At 41.5% G+C, this 19,849-nt stretch overlaps 1 protein-coding gene across 5 annotated transcripts in view; it reads right to left on the bottom strand.

Moving 5' to 3' along the window:
• Positions 1–19,849, bottom strand: part of OSBPL3 (oxysterol binding protein like 3) — a 197,229-nt gene that overhangs the window by 4,881 nt on the left and 172,499 nt on the right. For all 5 annotated transcript variants that reach the window (XM_036862923.1, XM_036862922.1, XM_036862925.1 and 2 more), the window contains 6 exons: positions 15,775–15,838; positions 12,751–12,829; positions 11,184–11,328; positions 8,138–8,282; positions 4,110–4,236; positions 2,289–2,411 (listed from right to left, as the gene is read on the bottom strand). In XM_036862923.1, coding sequence (XP_036718818.1) covers positions 2,289–2,411; positions 4,110–4,236; positions 8,138–8,282; positions 11,184–11,328; positions 12,751–12,829; positions 15,775–15,838 — 683 coding nt within the window. The remainder of the gene's footprint in view (positions 1–2,288; positions 2,412–4,109; positions 4,237–8,137; positions 8,283–11,183; positions 11,329–12,750; positions 12,830–15,774; positions 15,839–19,849) is intronic.

Raw genomic sequence — 19,849 nt, 5'->3', positions numbered from 1 at the left:
AGCAAACTACAGCTCAAGGGCCAAATCCAGCCTTCGGCCTATCTCTGTAATACCATTTTACTGGAACACATCATGCCCATTCATTTAAGTAGTGTCTACGGCTGCTTTCACATTGCACAGCAGGGTTGAGTCATTACTACTGAGGCATCATGGCCTGCAAAGCTAACAATATTCACCATTTGCCCTTTGCGGGAGAAGTTTGGTGACTCTGGCAAAAAGGGCTTCCTTTTTTTCTTTTTAAACAGGTGCATGATAGTCCATTGTGGGGATGGACCATGATTCAACAAGTACCCTACTGGTGGGCACTGAGGATGTTGTTTTCAACCTCTAGTTATTATAAACAAAACATATGTTATTCTGTATGTGCACGAGATTAGTTATATTAAAAATTCCTATAAATTGAACTTCTGAGTCAAAGAGTATGCGCACTTGTAAGGTTGACTGATATTGTCATGTGTTTCAGAAACAAAAGTGAGGAGTGCCTATTTTTCCACATTCTCAGGAACATAGATTTTTATCACAATTGTTTTTCTCTTCCAATAAAGGGATGTGTTTACAATAAATCAATCTGCCTATCAGATACTTTACTATGAAACAAAGATGACTATCGCTGCCAGAGCTGTAGTTTCCACTTGAAATTTCCAGTGATGTTTTCGTGGCTCCTCAGTGAGTGTCAACGGAAACGTCCAAGTCCCCTCTGTCATCTCTGCCAGCTTCTAATTGGAACAGTTCCCGGACTGCTACTGCTGAACAATTCCCACCTTTTCTCACAGTTTTACTTGCCACATCTAATACTCTGATAATTTTATAGACAATCAAAAGGAAAAAGAACTGCAGCTGTGTTCGGTCCTTGTCCGTTCCAGACATAATTCTTACATGGTTGCAGTGACAGCCCAGATAACATTTTATAGTTTGCATTTACATGTTAGTTCATTTCCCACAGAGCTCCACAGACTGTGTGAAGTCATTTTTGAGGTTTTTACATCAGATCAAGTTGATAAATCTCCTTATCTAGTTCTGGAGACAGTTTGGTTATCCACAATTTTTAATGATCCTAAAAATACTGTAATGAACCTCTTTAACAGATATTACCAAAATGAAATGATCAGTCTGTTAGTCTATCCATTTACCTATCCCTTGCCTTTATCAAAAAAAAAAAATAATTTAAGGTGTCTTATTTTTTAAATGTTTAAATGAAGTTAGGAATATTCTGGGATAAAACTCTGGCCTACTGATCTTCAATCACTCATATTCTGAGTTTGTGAAATGATCAAAATCCACATCAACTTTAGGGGAAAGGACATAATACTTTGGGGATAAAACATAACTTGTTGCTATTTTGCTGTTTGGGAAATATATAATTTTATTGATGCAGCTGATAGATTAGTTGCTAAATCCTCCTAAAAGTGTTCCTGTTGTCCATTAAAAAATAATAACAACCAAAAAATCCCTGCAAACAACAACAAAATCCTGAAAAGAAGACTGGGGGGAATAGGTAGGGCAGGAGCTGGCTGCTTTTCTACCTGTGATTGTTCCATTGCTGATTTTAAAAAAAATGAACAAACTAAAAACCCCTAAAACCATATCAAGCCCTGGCCTGTAGTCAAGAGAGCCAGGCCCCAGTCTGGGACATTCCACTGGGTCTTTCCACAGATCACCCATGTCCCCTGGGCCTTCGTTTCTTTGCAGTTAAAATAAAAGAGGGGGTGAAGGGCGGATGATCTCTGACGCCCCTTCCAAATCTTTCAGTCTGTTCTTAAGACCCTCCTAGCAAGCTATTTTTAAAATAATACTAAATGTTCCAAATCCAAGCCCCAGTATATTGGAACTTCTGCAATTCAAGAATTAGATTACTTGGAAGTTCTAGTTTGGTGAAGAACGGGGTGATAGCTAATTATCTCTATCACTGTGTAGAATCTACCCGTTTGGGGGACCAACCTTAGACATGGCTTGAATAAGCTGGCCTGGTACTGGGAGCTGGGTTTGGTTGGTCTCGTTGCTTCTCCCACAAGCACTTACTGAGCACCTCTGTGCAAAGTCCTGGGAGAGGCCCTGGGAGAGACCAAGGAACGCAAAAAAGGAGGGCTGAGCGGGGCAGCCTGGGGGCAGTGTCCCCACAAAGTCGGGCCGTCACAGAGGAGGGATGTCACCACTCTGAAGCAGGAAAAGGGCCGAGAACACTCGCTCGTGGGGAGGGGACACCCCAGTCTGTTCTCTTCACGCCAGAAGCATCAGGCGTCACCAGTGCCTGCCAACAATGACCCGCACGACCCCGGCTGCACACACACCTGAAAAACCGCGGCTGGTGCTCCACCTTATTTTCTTCCAAGACCCGCCGCCTTTCTCTCTGCAGCTGTTCAATCCTCTGCTTTTGTATTTCGGCCTCTTCTAAGCTCCCTTCTTCTAGAAACCTGAGGCATCGAGGACAAAGATAAAGGAATAGGAACACCAAGGAAATGTAACAATCATTACTATTAGAACTGCATGTGTGCAAGACTGGATATTCAGAATACTCTCCTATACATAAGCCCCCTCCTCAACCCTTAAAACATTATTTGGAGGTAATGAGGGACAATATTGTGTTCTGAATTGGTGATACAGACATGGTTCAAAAAATTATGTCTGTGAAAAGGAATCTGGGGCAAAATCTCCTTCTCATTCCCGTCTGCAGTTCTACCTGTTTCCTCTCCATCCCACCCACGTTCACACGCCCCACCGCAGGTAATCCACCGTTACCAGTTTCTTGTGCATCCTTCTAGAGATTCCTGATTCGTATATAAACACACATTAATATATATTCTTATACCTCCCTCCCTTTTAAGAACATAAACGGAAGCAGGAGACACATACTGTCTATACTTTGGTATCTTGTTTTGTTTTCCTTTTTACTTAACCATGTATCTTGGAGCTCATTCTTGGTAGTACACAGATCTTTTCACTTTTAATAGATATATAATATTCAATTGTGTGGATATACCTGCATTTATTTAAACAATTCCCTATTGATAGACATTTGGGATGTTCCCAATTTTTTACTGTTAAAATTAATGCTGCAGTGAAGGACTGTATATATCTGTCATTTTGCACATGTGTTAGTATATCTCTAAGGAGACGGTTCTAGAAGTGGAACTGCTGGGTTAAAGGGTGAGTTTGTAATATATTTATTACCAAACTGCCCTTTATGGGGATTATAGCAATTTACATCTCCACCAGCAATGTTACTGAAGTGCCTCTTCCCCGTAGCCTCAGAGTGCATCAAACTTTTGAGTTTTTGCCATCTGATAGGTAAAGAGATGGTATGACAGCGTGGTTTTAAAATTTTGCAGGTTTTTTTGAGTAAGACTGAGCATCTTTTCATATGTTTAAGGGCTACCTGAATTTCCTATTTTGTGAACTGTTCATTTCCCTATGTCTATTTTTTTTTTTAATGGATTGATCTTGATTTCTAGAACCAATTCATGAAGTAAGCTGCAAGTATAGATTTCTCAGTCATTAATCTTTTGACTCTGGGTATACATTTTATTTACTTTACCATGAAGAAAGGTGCTGGGTTTTTTAAAATAAAGTCAAATTTTATCAATTTTATTTTATTTTTTGCCTTCTTGGTTTTGAGTCTTAATTAGAAAGGCCTTAGGAGAGAGATTATTCTTTCTGTTTTACAGAGTTGGAAACTGAGGCTGAGAAAGGTTAAAAGACTTAGCGTATGCGACACAGCTTGTCAGCAGCAAACCTAGGATCAGAAGTTAGATTTCAGTGCACCAAAATAATTTAAATTCGAGGGGTGGGGAGCTGGATGCTTTTACTCTTTCAAATACAGAGTAAGTTTTTCTTATTGCTGTATGCAGTGAAACTCTTTAAAAAAAAACTTTTTTTTTTTTTTTGTATTTCAATAGAAATGGGGTTCTACTGACGAACAAAGGTCATGCCACACACAGATCTAAGCTGGGCTCCGTTCCTTCCACAAGATGGCCTAAAGTCTTCCTAGATCTCTGCTCTTGATGACAGAATCTCTCTCTCTTAGGCTCCTTTGGTGGCCTGGGAGATGTTACCAAGACTTTTTACAAAGAGTTTCACATCTCTAGAGATAAAGATCTGAAAAAAATCCTTACCTTTGGTCTGGCCTGAATCGAGTGTCAGTAGGTGGTAATAAAGACTTTAACAATGGATCCATTTCATTCAATTCCAGGGCAAACTGTGTGAAGCCATAATACTGCTCATAGCCTTTTGGCATGGGATCTAAAAGAAAAAGAAATCATTCATCTCTAACTCGCACTGCATTCACATCACATCTTAATTCCTTCACCTTTTTCATCTCAGACCAGCTACAATTTTTCTCTCTCAGCTCTAAATTCTTCCATTTCTATTAAAATATTCTGGCTCACAAAGAGGTGCTGAATTTTTCTCTATAAATTTTCTTCTCTATAAGCTTCCTTCTACCTACAAGGATAAGGCCTTCTTTGTGTGGTCCTATAGCAAATTTATTAAATACCAAGAAGTTTCTATAGAATTTAAGTTATAAAAATAATTTGTTACTAAAATAAACATGTTAAGAAGAACTCTAGGTCCATTTTTCCCGACTAACAAGACTTTCACTCTAGAGAATCCGTTTTTCATTTAAGAGATGTCAAATTCTCCTGAAACTCTGTCTAGTACCTAGAATAGTGTTGGACCCACACCAAGAGGTCAATAAATATTATTCTGTACTTCCAATCCTGCTCTTCTTTTCACCAATGCTTGGCCCCTCCAAATCTTACGTATTTTAATTTTAAACCACCTCAGCAGCAGCCAGGAATAGAGATGGGATTATAATGGCAGAAACACTGCCAGCTGGAACCAAAGGGGACGGAGAAAACGGGACTGAATGAAGCAAGGCTGCTGGACTACTGTTATTTTACAGATGGGACCAGAGAGCTGCGCAGCTGCAAACATGCATTGCCTTCAAGAAAAGGGAGGGGCTTCCCTGGTGGCGCAGTGGTTGAGAGTCTGCCTGCTAATGTAGGGGACGCGGGTTCGAGCCCTGGTCTGGGAGGATCCCGCGTGCCGCGGAGCGGCTGGGCCCGTGAGCCGCAACTGCTGAGCCTGCGCGTCTGGAGCCTGTGCTCCGCAACAAGAGAGGCCGCGATGGTGAGAGGCCCGCGCACCGCGATGAAGAGTGGCCCCCGCTCGCCGCAACTAGAGAAAGCCCTCGCACAGAAACGAAGACCCAACATAGCAATCAATCAATCAATCAATCAATCAATTAAAAAAAAGTGTTCTTTAAAAAAAAAAAAAAAAAAAAAAAAAAAAGGGAGGAATGACTCTGAAGGTGATTCAGAGGTCATCAGGCTGCCACTCCCACCACAGGCCCAGACTACACAGACTCAGGGGACAAGGCTGCTTCTGCCCCTCAAATGGCAGGGCCGCTGTGCAGCTTCCACACGCCCGGCGGCCACCAGCCAGAGCCTTGGGGGGCTTGGGAGCCAGCAGAGGGTGGGGCATCGAGCCAATGAGGATGATCTCCAGTTTTCAGATCAACGGCCTTTGCCGTGCTAGGTCTTGGACTCACTTAGGCCCCGTCATCCCTTTCTTCTTTCCTCTTTCTCCCTTTGGAATGGGAACGTCTATCCTATGCCCATCCCACCACTGTGTTTTGGAAACACAGTTTGGTTTCACAGGCTCACAGCTGGAGAGGATGAATCATACCTCAAATCTCACCCGTACCTGATTTAGATGATATTTGGATGAGACTTTGGACTTTAGAGTTGATGCAGCAATGAGTCAAGACTTCTGGGGCTGCTGGGGTGGAATACACACATTTTGCACGTAAGGAGGACATGATTTGGGGAGGCCAGGGGCGGAATGTTATGGACTGGATGTTTATGTTCTCTCAAAATTCATATGTTAAAGCCCCACCCCCAGAGTGGCTGTCTTTGGAGATGAGGCCTCCGGAGTAACGAAGGTTAAATGGGGTCAGAAGGGTGGGCCCTGATCTGGCAGCCAAGCCACGAAGAAGACTCCCACCAGGATCCGAATTTGCCAGCACCCAGCCTCCAGAACTGTGAGCAAATGAATTTCTGCTGTTTAAGCCACACAGTCTGTGGTGTTTGTTACAGCAGCCCAAGCAGATTAATGCAGGCGTATTGCCCTAACTTTAATTAATTGTTAACTTTAATTTAACTGTTAAGTGCATAGCACATATCCTAATGCTTTAAGCCATTATGAAGGTTTGACTTCCTTCCCCCTTTTCCCCCAGCTGCTTCAAGCACTTAGCATCACTGTGCACTCCCTAGGGGATGAATCCAGCTAAAAGTCAAGCTAAAAATACCCAAATTTACGTATTGGATAAATCAAGTGTAGACTAAGCCAATCCACTCGTAGTCTTAGCTCTAGCTGTCCACATATACAAATGCTTTCCACGAACTTTTCTGAAGACCCATTTTCTGAAGCTTCAGAAGTCCACTTTGTCTAATTCTAATTCTTTGGGGATCCTAAGCATAAAAATAATAGCCAACTTCCTACTGTGCCTTCAAAAATCCATCCCAGGGGGCTTCCCTGGTGGCGCAGTGTTGAGAATCTGCCTGCCAATGCAGGGGACACGGGTTCGAAGCCCTGGTCTGGGAAGATCCCACATGCCACGGAGCAACTGGGCCCGTGAGCCACAATTACTGAGCCTGCGCGTCTGGAGCCTGTGCTCCGCAACAAGAGAGGCCGCGATGGTGAGAGGCCCACGCACCGCGATGAAGAGTGGTCCCCACTTGCCGCAACTAGAGAAAGCCCTCGTACAGGAACGAAGACTCAACACAGTCGTAAATAAATAAATAAATAAATAAATAAATAAATAAATAAAAGAACGTGAATTTCTTAAAAAAAAAAAAAAAAAAAAAAAATCCATCCCAGTCTCCCAATCACCAGAGTGGAGACAGTGGTTTTTCTTGCAGACAGGCCAGGGATGCTCATAGCCAAGGCAGAGACATAAAGTCAATGAATAACAACAATAGCAACAAGAATAACAGCTTACACACTGTTATCAAGGTACTACTTTAACACCTAGGGCAGATGGTACCTCTCATCTGTGATACATTCTTTAAGCAAAGGAGAGCAAGTGTCTCATTCATAAAATGCCATGCGTGCCTTTGAACCTCTGAAGCTAGGAAGGCAGCCATGGTGCCAAGTCATTCTAGCTTCGTGGCAACCTCTGCGACGGTGGAAGATACGGCTGCTACCCGTTGAAAGAGACATTGTTGCTTGCCCACTCTACAGTCATCTCCCTTTCTTACTTGCTAATGGCAAACTCATGTGTTTGGGTGTCACTGTACACTGCCTAGGGGATGAATCTAAACTCATCTGAATCTCTCCTGCCGACCCAGTTGCCCAGGATTGGTTAAGGGATGGGTTTGGACCCTTCCCTTCTTCTGTCCTCCCTTCTCCCCTGCTTAGTGAGCTGTCACAGGGGGATGTGATACTGAATCGAGGCAACCATTTTGCATCCATGGGAAGAAACATCACCACCATATTGGAAGTGGCAGATGGGTCCTCAATGACCTGTGTTCTTGACACAGGTAACCTGCCTGTGTAACAACCCTGGGGCCACCCCCTGCCATTTGTTGTTAAGTGCATAGCACATATCCTAATGCTTTAAGCCATTATGAAGGTTTGACTTCCTTCCCCCTTCTCCCCCCAGCTGCTTCAAGCACTTAGCATCCTTCTAGAATTAGAGGAGAGACTGGAGTGTCTTATGGTATTGGGAGAGTTTGGGGGACTCCTAACTCTTGTATGTCATTCTACTTTTCCAGTAAGAATTTTCCCTTTATCTTTACTCTAGAACGACTTCTTGTACCTCACTGATATTCCTTCATAGTGCCCAGTATAGGTGAAGGAATGATGTGTGTTGACTGGAAGACAGAGTGACCACAGATCAGCAATGGCTTTGTTCTGGGATTAAGAACCCAGGACCTATCAACCCAACAGAGGTATTGTTAAGCATGAGGATGAGTCTGAGATATAACTAGGTGAATGAAAGATGGGCCAGTAGCTCCAACATAGTTCAAAGCAGGTAGAGGCTAGATACACCGAACGGACACTGACGCCCACCCACGTGCGGTTCCTCTGGCCACGTCCCGCCTCCTTTTGCTTGGGGCTGATTAACCCAGATACTAACTCGCTCTCCAGATACAAGTGGATGAGGAGGAGCCACCGCAGTAGATGCTCTCATGCCATTTCCCAAACAGCCGATGCACTGCTTTTCCACGCTTGTCAAATACTGTACCTTCAATCTCATGGGCATTAGTGCTCCAGTATTTTGCCTAGGAGTCAAATGAGAGTCATCTGTTTAGTGTTTTGGGGTCAATTTATTACAGATATTAAGAGAAAACAAAAGAGGAGAGAAAAAGTACCATAAGAATGATTCTATGCTACATATATGGTTTGCTGGTTCTGTTTTTTTTTTAAATCATACTTTTAATTATTTAATGAAAAGTAAAAAGCTAGCACTTTATTTACAGTTTGTAACTCAACCACCAACATTTGTGTAAGACAATTTTTTTCGACTTTCACTACATGCATAGTAGAAAGGAAAGGCTCAGTTCTCACACATCTACCTAGTAGGGGCTGGCCCTTAGCACCCCCTCCGGAACAGTTATTTCCTGGCTGTCACTGTGGCTCTGACTACTGCAGTTTAAAAGAAATGTAACTCATGTAATTTTTTCTCTGAAGGAACTAGACAATCCTTTGTAAACCAACGAATTTTTTTTACCGAATTTGTAAACCAATCAATTTTCAGTTCCTCCTACTAGTTTCCCCCCCCAAAACCAGATCCATTCACCTAACTTACAGGAACCTTATACAACCCGTATTCCCACTATGAATTGGTCCTGGTCTGAGACCAGCTCATCTTGGCTCAGCCTTGTGCGTTTTACATATACAGTACCACATTGCAGCCAGCAGAGGGAGCACTAACTCCCTAGTGTTGATTTTTTAAATTCTCCCAATTACCTGGCTGCCCTAAAAAATCTCTGCAAAAGACCAGAACACATTACTCCATAAATCAAAAAATCCTACTACTATTTTCAGCCAAAACAGAATCCACATTTGGAAACCAATAAAGTTGAGTGACATTTCCAGGTCATATCTGGTGGACTGGTTTCCCCATTCCAACCAAGTCTGTGGTAAACATGGGAGGAAGGGCAGAGTACAGCAGTATCCCAGAGCTGAATCAGAAAGGTAACAGTGAGTTCTCTAATCATGTAAGGATGGGGGACAGGGAAACAAACACTGTCCAGGCCCTTCAGCTTATTCTAAAGCAGGAGTCAGATTTCCTCTTTAGAGATATTTGCCAACAAGTCCAATGATGGGAAACCACAGAGCAAGGCAGTCATGTTCCACAGGCAACGGCTGCCTCTGCTTTCAGATTCTCTTTCAACACCAGGGGCACGTCCAGTGTTCTAATTCTGTTCATCTCTCATCGCTATGAAAATCTGTTCCCTGGTCCTCAGTGGACGAGTACCAAGTGGTTGGTAGAAATGGGAGTGGAGCACACTTCCTTGGGGAAAATTCTGAGAACAAGGCAGCTCTCACCTGGATATCTATCTATATCTATCTATCTATCTATCTATCTATCTCCCAGTTATATATGTCCCTGCTCCAGGTTGCCTTTGCTTCTTTTTGTAGAGAGCTTAGATGAAGCTTTCACGGCAGGGTCATTTGTATTTTACACCAAGTCACTACCAGCTTATGTCTATCTACAACCCAGTTTGACTTATAGGATATAATAAAGACCCCCATCCACCTCTCCATAATGTCCCCCACCTGCTACAGGTGGTACAGAGAGGTACCGTGTGAAATTCCACAGTTAGGACCTAATATCTTGGCTTATGACTTTGATCTTAATTAAATGCAAATATTCCTTGAGGAGGGTAGCACTTTAAGGCCATTTTGTATACGTGAGATTTTTAAGGAAAAAAGGGAATTTCAGGGGGAAGAGAAGTTGGGGAGAAGGGCTCAAATCAAGGAAGTTGGACAGTTGAAAAGGTAAGCAGAGTATTCCAGGCTCTCTGCCCCAGGAGAATCTGTGAATGTTCATGAGCCTCTGCTGTGTGCCGGGCACCACTGCCAGGCATTGGCCACAGCAGTGGGCAAGACAGACCAGGCTTCTGCTTTTCTGGAGTCAGGAATGGCAAGGAGGGTGTGGGGAACAGAAAATAAGCAAGTAAAGCAACAGCGAGCAAGCTAACTGCAGATGGTAATGAACACTCTGAAGAAAACAGGGTATGATAGAGGGTGACTAACAAGGTGGATGGAAGGATCTGGGGAGAGGGGCCCGAGCAGAAGGAAATGGAGAGAGAAAAAGAAGGACAGTGCAGCTCGAGGATGGTGAGCAAGAAAGGGAAAGAGGGGTGGCAGGAGCTGAGGTTGGAGAGGAATGAGGGTGGGGTGTGTGTGTGTGTGTGTGTGTGTGTGTGTGTGTGTGTGTGTGTGAGTGAGGGGTGGTGGGGGTGAGGAGTGCAGACTCTGTAGGGTCTCATGGGCCATTGGAAGGATGAAGGCTTTTGCTCTGAGAAAGAGGGAAGTTGTCAGAGGAGTTTGGTCAAACATGGCGTGACTTGCATTTTTAAAAATTGTGGTAAAACGTATATAACATAATATTTACTGTTTTAACCATTTCTAAGTGTATAATTGAGTGGCTTTAAGTACATTCACAATGTTGTGTAACCATTGCCTTATATATCTCCAGAACTTTTCATCTTCCCAGACTGAAACTCTGTACCCATTAAATAATGACTCCCCATTCTGTCCAGTCCCCAGCCCTTGGCAACCACCATTCTACTTTGTCTTTATGGATTTGGCTGCTCCAGATACCTTATATAAATGGAATCATATCTGTCCATTTGTGTCTGGCTTATTTCACTTAGCATAATGTATTCAAGGCTCATCCGTACTGTAACACGATCACATGTTTCAACAGGGTCCCTCTGGCTGCCACACTGAAGACAGACCATAGGCGAGTAACGGTGGAAGGAAGGAGACCAGGAGGGGCCATGGCCCTGGGTCCAGGTGAGAGAGGTGGGGCTGGGACCAGGGAGCACCTGGCATTGCTTGTCTACTGGCACAAAAGTGAAGGTGAAAAATTTCCCAAGACACCCTGTGCCCTCAGGTCCAGCTCTGCTGAGGCCTGTCTGGGGCCAGAGCTACCAGGCCACCCAGGTTACCTTTATAAAGTTCACTTTGCAGTGGCAGGAATCATCATTCAGGTTCTTGATAACAATCTCTCCATAGTGCTCGATCCACCTCTGCCCACTTAAGATGTTATGGATGCAAGAGGTCACTTTGTTCCACTCAAAATGATCTCCAAAACTAAAGGAAGAAAAAGTGAAAGTAACAACTACCAGAGCAGCCAGCAGCAAATGCAAACAAGCACTGCTATTTAAAAAACAAGTCCTGTAATGAATTACTCATTCCTTCATTAATGGAACCAACACCGATTGAGCCGTGCTGGGCAGTCTAAGAGCTTTCACCCTCTCAGGAGGCTGGGAGGTGGGTGAAGGTCAGACCCTGGAGGCTCCCAGAGGCTCCACGAGAAGCTGGGGGTCTCCTGGAACAACCCACTCTGTCCTTTGCCAGAGGAGACGTGTCGAAAGTCACCAAACTATGAAAGGAGAGTGGCAAGGGGAGGGTAGAGGGGTTTTCCACAGTGTGCTCTCTACACACATACGTACGTGTGCACACACACGAATGTGTACATACAGGCACACACATGTACATATATACTTATGTATATACACGTGTAGGTGTGTATATTTAGGCACATATGTATACAGGCAGATCTCGCTTTATTGCGTTTTTTACAAGTTGAAGGTTTGTGGCAACCCTGTGTAGAGCAAGTCTATTGGCAGCATTTTTCCAACAGCATTTGCTCCCTTCATGTCTATGAAGTATATAAAACATAACTTTCATAAGCAATGGGAAACCAAAAAATTCATGTGGCTCACTATATTGTAATATTTGCTTTATTGCAGTGGTCTAGAACCAAACCTGCAATATCTCTGAGGTGTGTCTGTATACATACACACACACATATATATTTTACATATTAATCTTAAGATACATATATGTTAAATCTTTTACAATGAGAAGGTATTCAGATTTGACTTATGGAGTTAAATAATTATGAGGATAATGGTAACAAGACCAAACACTTAAATGACACATAATATGTGCCAATTACTATTTTAAGTGCTTTCCATATCTCTTAACCTTCGCAACAGTCTTATGAAGTAGATGGTTTATTATCCCTGTTTCATAGATGAGGGAACTGGTGATCAGAAAGGTTAAGTAACCTGCCCAAGGATTTGCAACTAGTAAGTAGTGGTGTAAGCACGAGTCCCAGTAGCCCAGTTCCAGAGGCCATAATGATTACCATTTTGCTTTATGAATAAGTATCAATAATCCCTGAAGATCAAGGCCATAGCTTTCTTTAAAAATTTTTTGACAGTGAGGCAGGACAACAGTGTTCAAGAAATATTATCATTCTTAACTGTGTTAGAAAGTAGAAATGTATTTTTTTAAAGCCTCTACTTGGGAACTTTGGTGTCCAGGAAGCATTTCCATTAGAGAGAACAAAAATGTGAGACTGTCAAAATGAAGAACATTTGAAGCTACTGTCAAACACATTAACAGAAAGAAACACACTCAGCACCATGGGGGCCAATGGGCATCCTGCTCCTAAACCTTGGCCCTAAATTCTATAAAGTTCCTAACCATAGAAGGAGAACTTACGCTGGCAGAGTCACATGGGTTGTGCCAATGGGAACGATTTCCATGGATTTGCCCCAGAATTTGTTCTTCCATCTCATGTCTGAAATGAAATAATACCAAATATTACATATTTAGCAGGAGAGCTAGGTAGACCAAAGCGTTCTTAGGCTGGATAAATGATCAATCACAATATAGGACAATCTCTTCATAATAAAATTCATTATTATTCAATATAAGTAGCAATTGAGTACCTGGAACAGAATCAGAGAAACTAAAATTATAAAGTCCCTCCCTTGGAAGAACTCACAGTGGGAAAGGCATACAGAAATGAAAACAAGTAAGGCCCCCCAGAGAGGCATGGGCCATAACTGGGTATGTTGTAAGGTGAAATGGAACCAGAGAAGAAGGAAAGCCCAACATGCTTGGGGAAGGCATCAGAAGAGGCTTGTCTAAAGGGGCTGCAAACTGGGCTTGAAGAATAAACAGTTCACTAGGCAGAGAAAAAGCAGTTTAAGGCAGAAGACATGAGAAGACACGAGAGAACAGGGTGTGGTTCTGTCCTCTGGGTCTCAGACTGTTCAGAGAGAAGAGTAGAAAAACAGCTTGAGTGCAAAAAACAGCGGGCTCTACAAGCTTGGCTAAGGAGTCTGATTTGGGTGCACTGGGGGAAATAAGGTTTTGTTTAGACAGAGAATTGAAGTGATTAGATACAGACTTTGCCAAGATAATTGGCAGCAGTATGGAGAATGGAACAGGAGCAGGAGAGATGAGAAGCAGGTGACCTGTATGCTCAAGGGATAAATGAGGATGAAGTGAACCAGGACAGTGGTGGTAGGAATGGAGTAGAAGGGAATGATCCTGGAACCATTAAAGAAGCAGAGATAGAACTGGGTGACAAATCAGATGCAGATTGTGAAAGACGGGGAGAATTTGTGGATGATCTCAGATTCTTCCAACTTCATGAATGGTAGTGCCATCAGGGAGACAGGGAATAGAAAAAGAAAGGCAGAGGCAGACATCCCTCTGGCTGCTGGGTGACAATACACAGACCATAGGGGAGCAAAGGTGAATGCAGGGAGGCCAGTAGGGGGTCATGGCTGTGGTCCAGGAGAGAGGTGGGCTGGGACCAGGAAGCTCCTGGGCACATATTACATGATTCTATTTATATGACATGTCCGGACTAGGCAAATCTATAGGGACAGAAAGAAGATCGGTGGTTGCCTAAGGATGGAAGAGCTTGACAGAAATTGGAAGGCAGGGGTGGGGGGGAGCCATTAAAAGGCGGGAAAAGAGGTTTCTTTTTGGAGTGATGAAAATGTTCTAAAATTGATTGTAGTGATGATTGTACAGCTCTGTGAAGATATGAAAAACCACTGACTTGTACCTTTTAATTAGGTGAGTTGTATAGCATATAAATTATATCTCAATAAGCTGTTACCCCCCAAAAGATAACTGGTTGTTTAAAGCAAATTAGTAACAATGTATGACAGGGTTTATAACATATGTAAGTAAAATGTTTGTCCACAATAGCAAAGGTTGGGGAAGGGGAAATAGAAGTACACTTTTGTAAGCTTCTTTTGCTGTATGTTAAGTAGCATAATATCACTTGAAAAGAGACTGTAATATGTTAAAGATATATAATATGAATCCTAAAGTAACAACTAAAAAATGGAACAAAGACGTACAGCTAATAAGGCAACAAAGGATATACAATGGAATCATATAAAATAATCCAAAAGAACGTAAAAAAAGAAGAAAAGGGGAACAAAGAACAGATGCAACAAACAGAAAACAAATAACAAGAGGCCAGATTTAAATCCAACTACGTTGATAATCACAATAAATGTAAGTGATCTAAACAACCTAATTAAAAGGCAGAAAAATGTCAAAGTGGATAAAAAAAAGCAAGATTTGGCAGTCGTGGGCTTATGGAGACATGGGATTGCCCAGGAAGAAGCTGATGAAGAAGAAGCAAAGGGAGTGGAGGAGAAAACTGATTGATGTAAGGAGCACACAGGAAGTACTTGAAGAAGACCCCTCCCATTACCTAATACCTAACTTAAAAAAATAATAATAAAGTGTTAACAAGGTCAATGACACAGCAATTAGGAGGTTAGAGATCTTATGGGAATTATTTCCAGAGGGTTTCGGTGAAAGAGAAGTCTCCAGTCAAGCTTCAATTTTAAACTTTAGTAGCAAAGACTCAGAAAGGAAACCATGGTACTTGTAACCTAAACTGGTAATATTGCATCCAGAGAGAGAAACTGGATGGCTACGAACTGGAATGCGGGAAGGAAATTTTTTCACAAAATACTCTTTCTTATCTTTTAAATTTTATAGATGCATTAAAAAAAGGCAGTGTGGCAAATCAGGTGTTAACCAGTTAGCAGAGAAAAATCTTTTAAAAAACTAACAAGTGCTCATTGTTCAAAAACCTGAGATGCTCAAATTTTCTTTCTATAGCACCTTCTGACTTTGGAATAAATAATTTAACAAAATTAATTAATCCATTTAGGAAATATGTGCAGCCTTGTTTATTCTTCAGAGCAAGCCATCCCTTCCCAAATTCAAAATATAATAAACTGAATACAGGAACAATCCCAAACTGAAAAAAAGTCAGCAACATAAAATTTCAGAAATAAAATTTAAAGCTTTCAAAAGCAGAAGAACCCTCTGCTGTCTAGAATCTGATAAATAACTGTAAATATTTAACGTCTTGAAATACATGAGGCATTTCAAATGGCCGTGGAATGCGATAAAGGAAAAATTATAGCAATAAACAATGGTGGTGGCCCAGACAAAGACTGAGGATTTTTAAAGAAGAGAACAACTAAATTATCCTCCAGAATCTTGAATTATGAAGTCGACAAATGGCAGTTATTGTTCAGAGGTGAGAGGCAAGAACATCAAGTGGTACAGTTTCTTCCAATAAGGCCCAAGTCCAGAGCCCACTTTTGATCTTAACAAGCATTTACAGTAGTTCCTGAATAAAATAAATTATACCATTACACAAAATGATAGACGTCAAATATATTAGCACATTACCTTGCCAGAAAACAAAATTTCCAGACTCAGCGTGACATGCAGAAATAGGTGGATGGTGGCTGACCTGATGGAAACAAAGGCGAAAAAACAAAAAATTAACTTTTGTGTCTCATGAAATCCATTCTTTCTCCCTTGCACTGAGATGGAATACAACTGCAGCGTCTAACTGAATGGAAACTTGTTTAGTTTCCCTTCGATAAGTCTGTCCTCAAGAGGGTGCTCCTGACATAGTCAGCTCTGTCTTGCTCAAATTTGTCAGGAAAAAGCCTGTGAATGGAAGCCTCCAGAAGCCTGGGGGAAAAGCAGCCAAGTGGTGAGTGATGAGGGTAGAGACGTGTTTTGAAAGACATGAAAACAAAAGCAGAGATGCAAGGGCTGCCCACTTATAAATCATCTAATCTGACATTAGCTACCAAGGTCAAAATCAATGCTATTCTGAAAGTACCCACAAATGTTTTAATTAAGATGTCAAATAGTAGAACCTTTTAAATGTTATGTAAATATTCCTAAGCAACACACAAATGCTCTTTGGCTCAGCAGGTTTTACTCTTTTGAAAACTCTGCATCACATAGTCCAGCCACTTTTTAAATCACTGACAAGAAGACGAATCCAAGATAGTTTTTTTAAAAAAAGAATGTTTTTATAAAAAAAGAGCTAAACAATTATGGAAGAAATGTTAGTCAATTGCTAAGAAAAAAATTTTTGTTCATTCTTTGTTCATAAAAATATCTTGAGTAAATATGCAATTACATTCTAGAAAAGAGAGTCCCGTGTAACAGAGACTGTAGCTCATTTCCCTGCCTTTTATCACTGAGGTCATTACTTCTGTTTTATTCACTAATGAAGAAGCTAAAGAGAAAATGACTCTTCAGTTAATTTCCTCATTATCTCAGTAACATGCAAGGCACGAGAGCAGTATATGTGCTGTTATCATAATTCAGTATTAGTAAAAAAAGAGTAATGCTGCTAGCGGTGTTTCCAGAAATTTCTCTGACTTAGCTGGTTCTTAGCAAAGGTATCTTACATTTAGGGCATTTGGGCCAAAGCCATCATATTACATATGAGGAGACTGAAACTAGAAAGACTAAGTAACAATAACGTTTCCCAAACACACTGATAGGGAAGAAGTAGAGGTAAAACCCAGAATTTTTGGTTTACAGATGGTTTTCAAAAAAGTTTCAAAAAAAAAAAAAAATCCGTAAGCAGCCACACCCTGTTTTCAAACATATCTTATCAAGAACTCAATATACTCAGAGCCTGGCTTGAGGTGAACAGGTGTGGCAGGAAGTGGGGATGACCAATCCACAACCACTCGCCTTGCTCTGGACCCTGGACTGCAGTGAGGAACACGGTTTAAGAACCACTTCTGTGGCCCTCCTCCAGGTGGAGAACGGCAGGGACAGGATAATCGTGAGTCACGCCACACACACGTTCACTGATGGGAGTGCAATGGTGCCAGCTTGGCTCGGAGAAAAGTAGGGACAAAGATGTCAACAGGGCAGGCATCTTTCAGATCTTGATGAACATAAATCCCACATCCAATATGAGGTGGGCTTTTCAGCTCAAACACAGAATTAGAAACCTCACTCCTAAAATGCAACTCTCTGCTTTCCTTCATCGTCTTCTTTTTCAATCCAACCCCCTGAAGATACTTCATATCACAAACCGCTACACCCCTGTTTTCCCTTCTTTTCCCACTAGCTCTCAACAAAAACAGTGGAGTTAATTTTTAAACCTCAGGATCATAAAAAACTAAACTAGGGCAAGACAATACCAACCCCTCACTTCTTCACTCCACCTGCCCTATCCAGCCCCAGTGGAGGGGAGAGGAGCTATGGAATGTTCCCCTGCCCCATAATGTGGGCATATTTTAAAGTAGATTATTATAAAGTAGATCATATTCATTCCCACAGAAATTATGTAGTAAAAAATGTAAAGATCACAGCCTTTATCAAGAATTTGGCATTTTATAAGTCTGGCTAAATATAAACATCAAAGCAAAATATAATATATAAAAACTATAAATTCTTCTGTAATAATTTAAAATCCCATAATACAAGGATAAATATACTGTTCATATGAATTATAAAAGAAAGCCTATCATACCATAAAGTATACATATGTCCCATAAAATGCTTATTTGACCTTTTAAAATGATTGTGTCAGATTAATGAATCAATTCTTAGCAAAGCGCCTTTAGATGGGGTCCAAGGGATGTTTTCTGAATGCATTAATCTCAACATTGAAATATCAGTGATTTGGCTTATTTCTTTCTGGCTTAAAAAGGCCTTTGGGAGTGATTTATTTGGCGCACATGGCTTTTCAGAAGTTTACAAAGCTTTCCAGGGAAATTAAATTGATGCCTTATTTTTCTTTGATATATTTCCTCACAACAGGTTATTTATTCACGAAACACTTCTGAAGCCTCTGCCATGTGCTGCATGAGTGTCAGAGAGTGAGGGAGAGCTTCTGGAGTCCCACAGATCTAGAACCTAACTATGCAATAGCATCTACTGGCTGTATGACCTTGAGTGTGTTTTAAAACCCTCTGGGCCCCAATTACCTCATCTGTAAAATAGGGCTAGTACCACTGACTTTGCAAACCCAAAAAGACAACACATGGAAAGTGCCAGGACCATATGCTGGTATGGAGTAAGCAGAGATTAAATTTTAACTTTTTGTCATGAGTAGTATTTCCACTTAGCTCTCACGGTCACCTTGTGCCTTCATTACCCTTATTTTATAAATTAGGAAACGGGTTCTTTCCAGTGAAGAGCCTGCCCAACGTTACACAGTTAATCAGTGATGAGGGTAGTGTTTTAAACCCAGGTCCTCTGACTTCAAATCCAATGCTGTTTCCTGCAATGCCTCCGCTGCTCCTCAATGGCTCCTCTCAAAGTTGGGCTCTGGTCCCTCCCCAGAGCCTCGGCACACCATTAAGGTCCCATCTCATGGATACTTGGAGAAGGAACCTTCTGAGTCTGACCTTTCCAACCTCTCTCTCATTTATTTCTTTGTAAAATGAGGTCTGAGAATCCCTCTGGCTTCAAAATGCTATCATTCTAACATCTGTTTTCTTTGAATCCTAGCATCAGAGGCAGCAGTGGATGCCAGCCAACTGGAGAAGATTCTATTAAGTCTTTGATTAATTTTAATACCCACGGAAAGGGGTAATTCACAGTTAACCATTTAATCTTTGTTGACGGTAATCTCTCTAAAATCTACTGGAATAGAGAATCATGTGCACAATCGAACCTGTGTTTGCTAGTACGGGATTTGGTTGAGTTTCTCTTCTCATTACATTGTAACCCAGGCACAGAAAGGCACTAGATTTTGAGTCTGAACTGATTCAGCCCCGCAGTAGACACTGTCTGTTAGCCTGCTAGCTAAAGCCACTTTAGACTTAGTTTTTTTAGTATCTCTCTCTATCACTTCCTCTCCATTCCAATCAAATAAGAGCAATTTCTGACTGGTAAGGATTCTCAAACGTTCAGGAAATTAGTTTACATGGTTTTTATTGTGCAAATATTTATATGTATCTTTTTTTCTACAATCCCAAAGTCAATGAGTTCCCATGGTAGTTAAGAATTCTTGTAATTTATTTGTGTATCTGAGGTCTTTCTTCACCCTGACCTAATCATTTTTGATTTATGCTTTGAGAATGCACTTTATATGAGGTGGGTGGTAAGGAGAGGAGAATACGGATCAAGAGTGCATTTCAATATGTGTGTAATTTGTAGGTTTTTCTTCTTCAGATTTAGAAAAATAAACCGTTAAATACATCAATTCTGCAGCGGTCCAGAGACATAACTATAGAGTCCTCCTAGTTCTGGACGCATCTCTAACCATGAAGCGCTGCTTGTGGAAAAGAGAACAAGTGGCAGGTCAAAAATCACCCATGGAGGGGACCAAGGCATTCATCAAACATTTGCTGATTGCCTGTGATGTGTCAGGCACTGTCTTAGTCACTGTGGATACAATGAGAAACAAAAGAAACAAAAATCTTTACCCTCCTGGAGTTTACATTTTAGTGAAGTGGGTGAGACAGACTATTAAACAAATAAGCACATAATT

Source organism: Balaenoptera musculus, chromosome 9 (assembly GCF_009873245.2).
Source record: "Balaenoptera musculus isolate JJ_BM4_2016_0621 chromosome 9, mBalMus1.pri.v3, whole genome shotgun sequence".
In the NCBI taxonomy this organism is placed as follows: Eukaryota; Metazoa; Chordata; class Mammalia; order Artiodactyla; family Balaenopteridae; genus Balaenoptera; species Balaenoptera musculus.
Note: the sequence above shows the minus strand (reverse complement) of the source record. Positions and strands in the feature narration are given on the sequence as shown.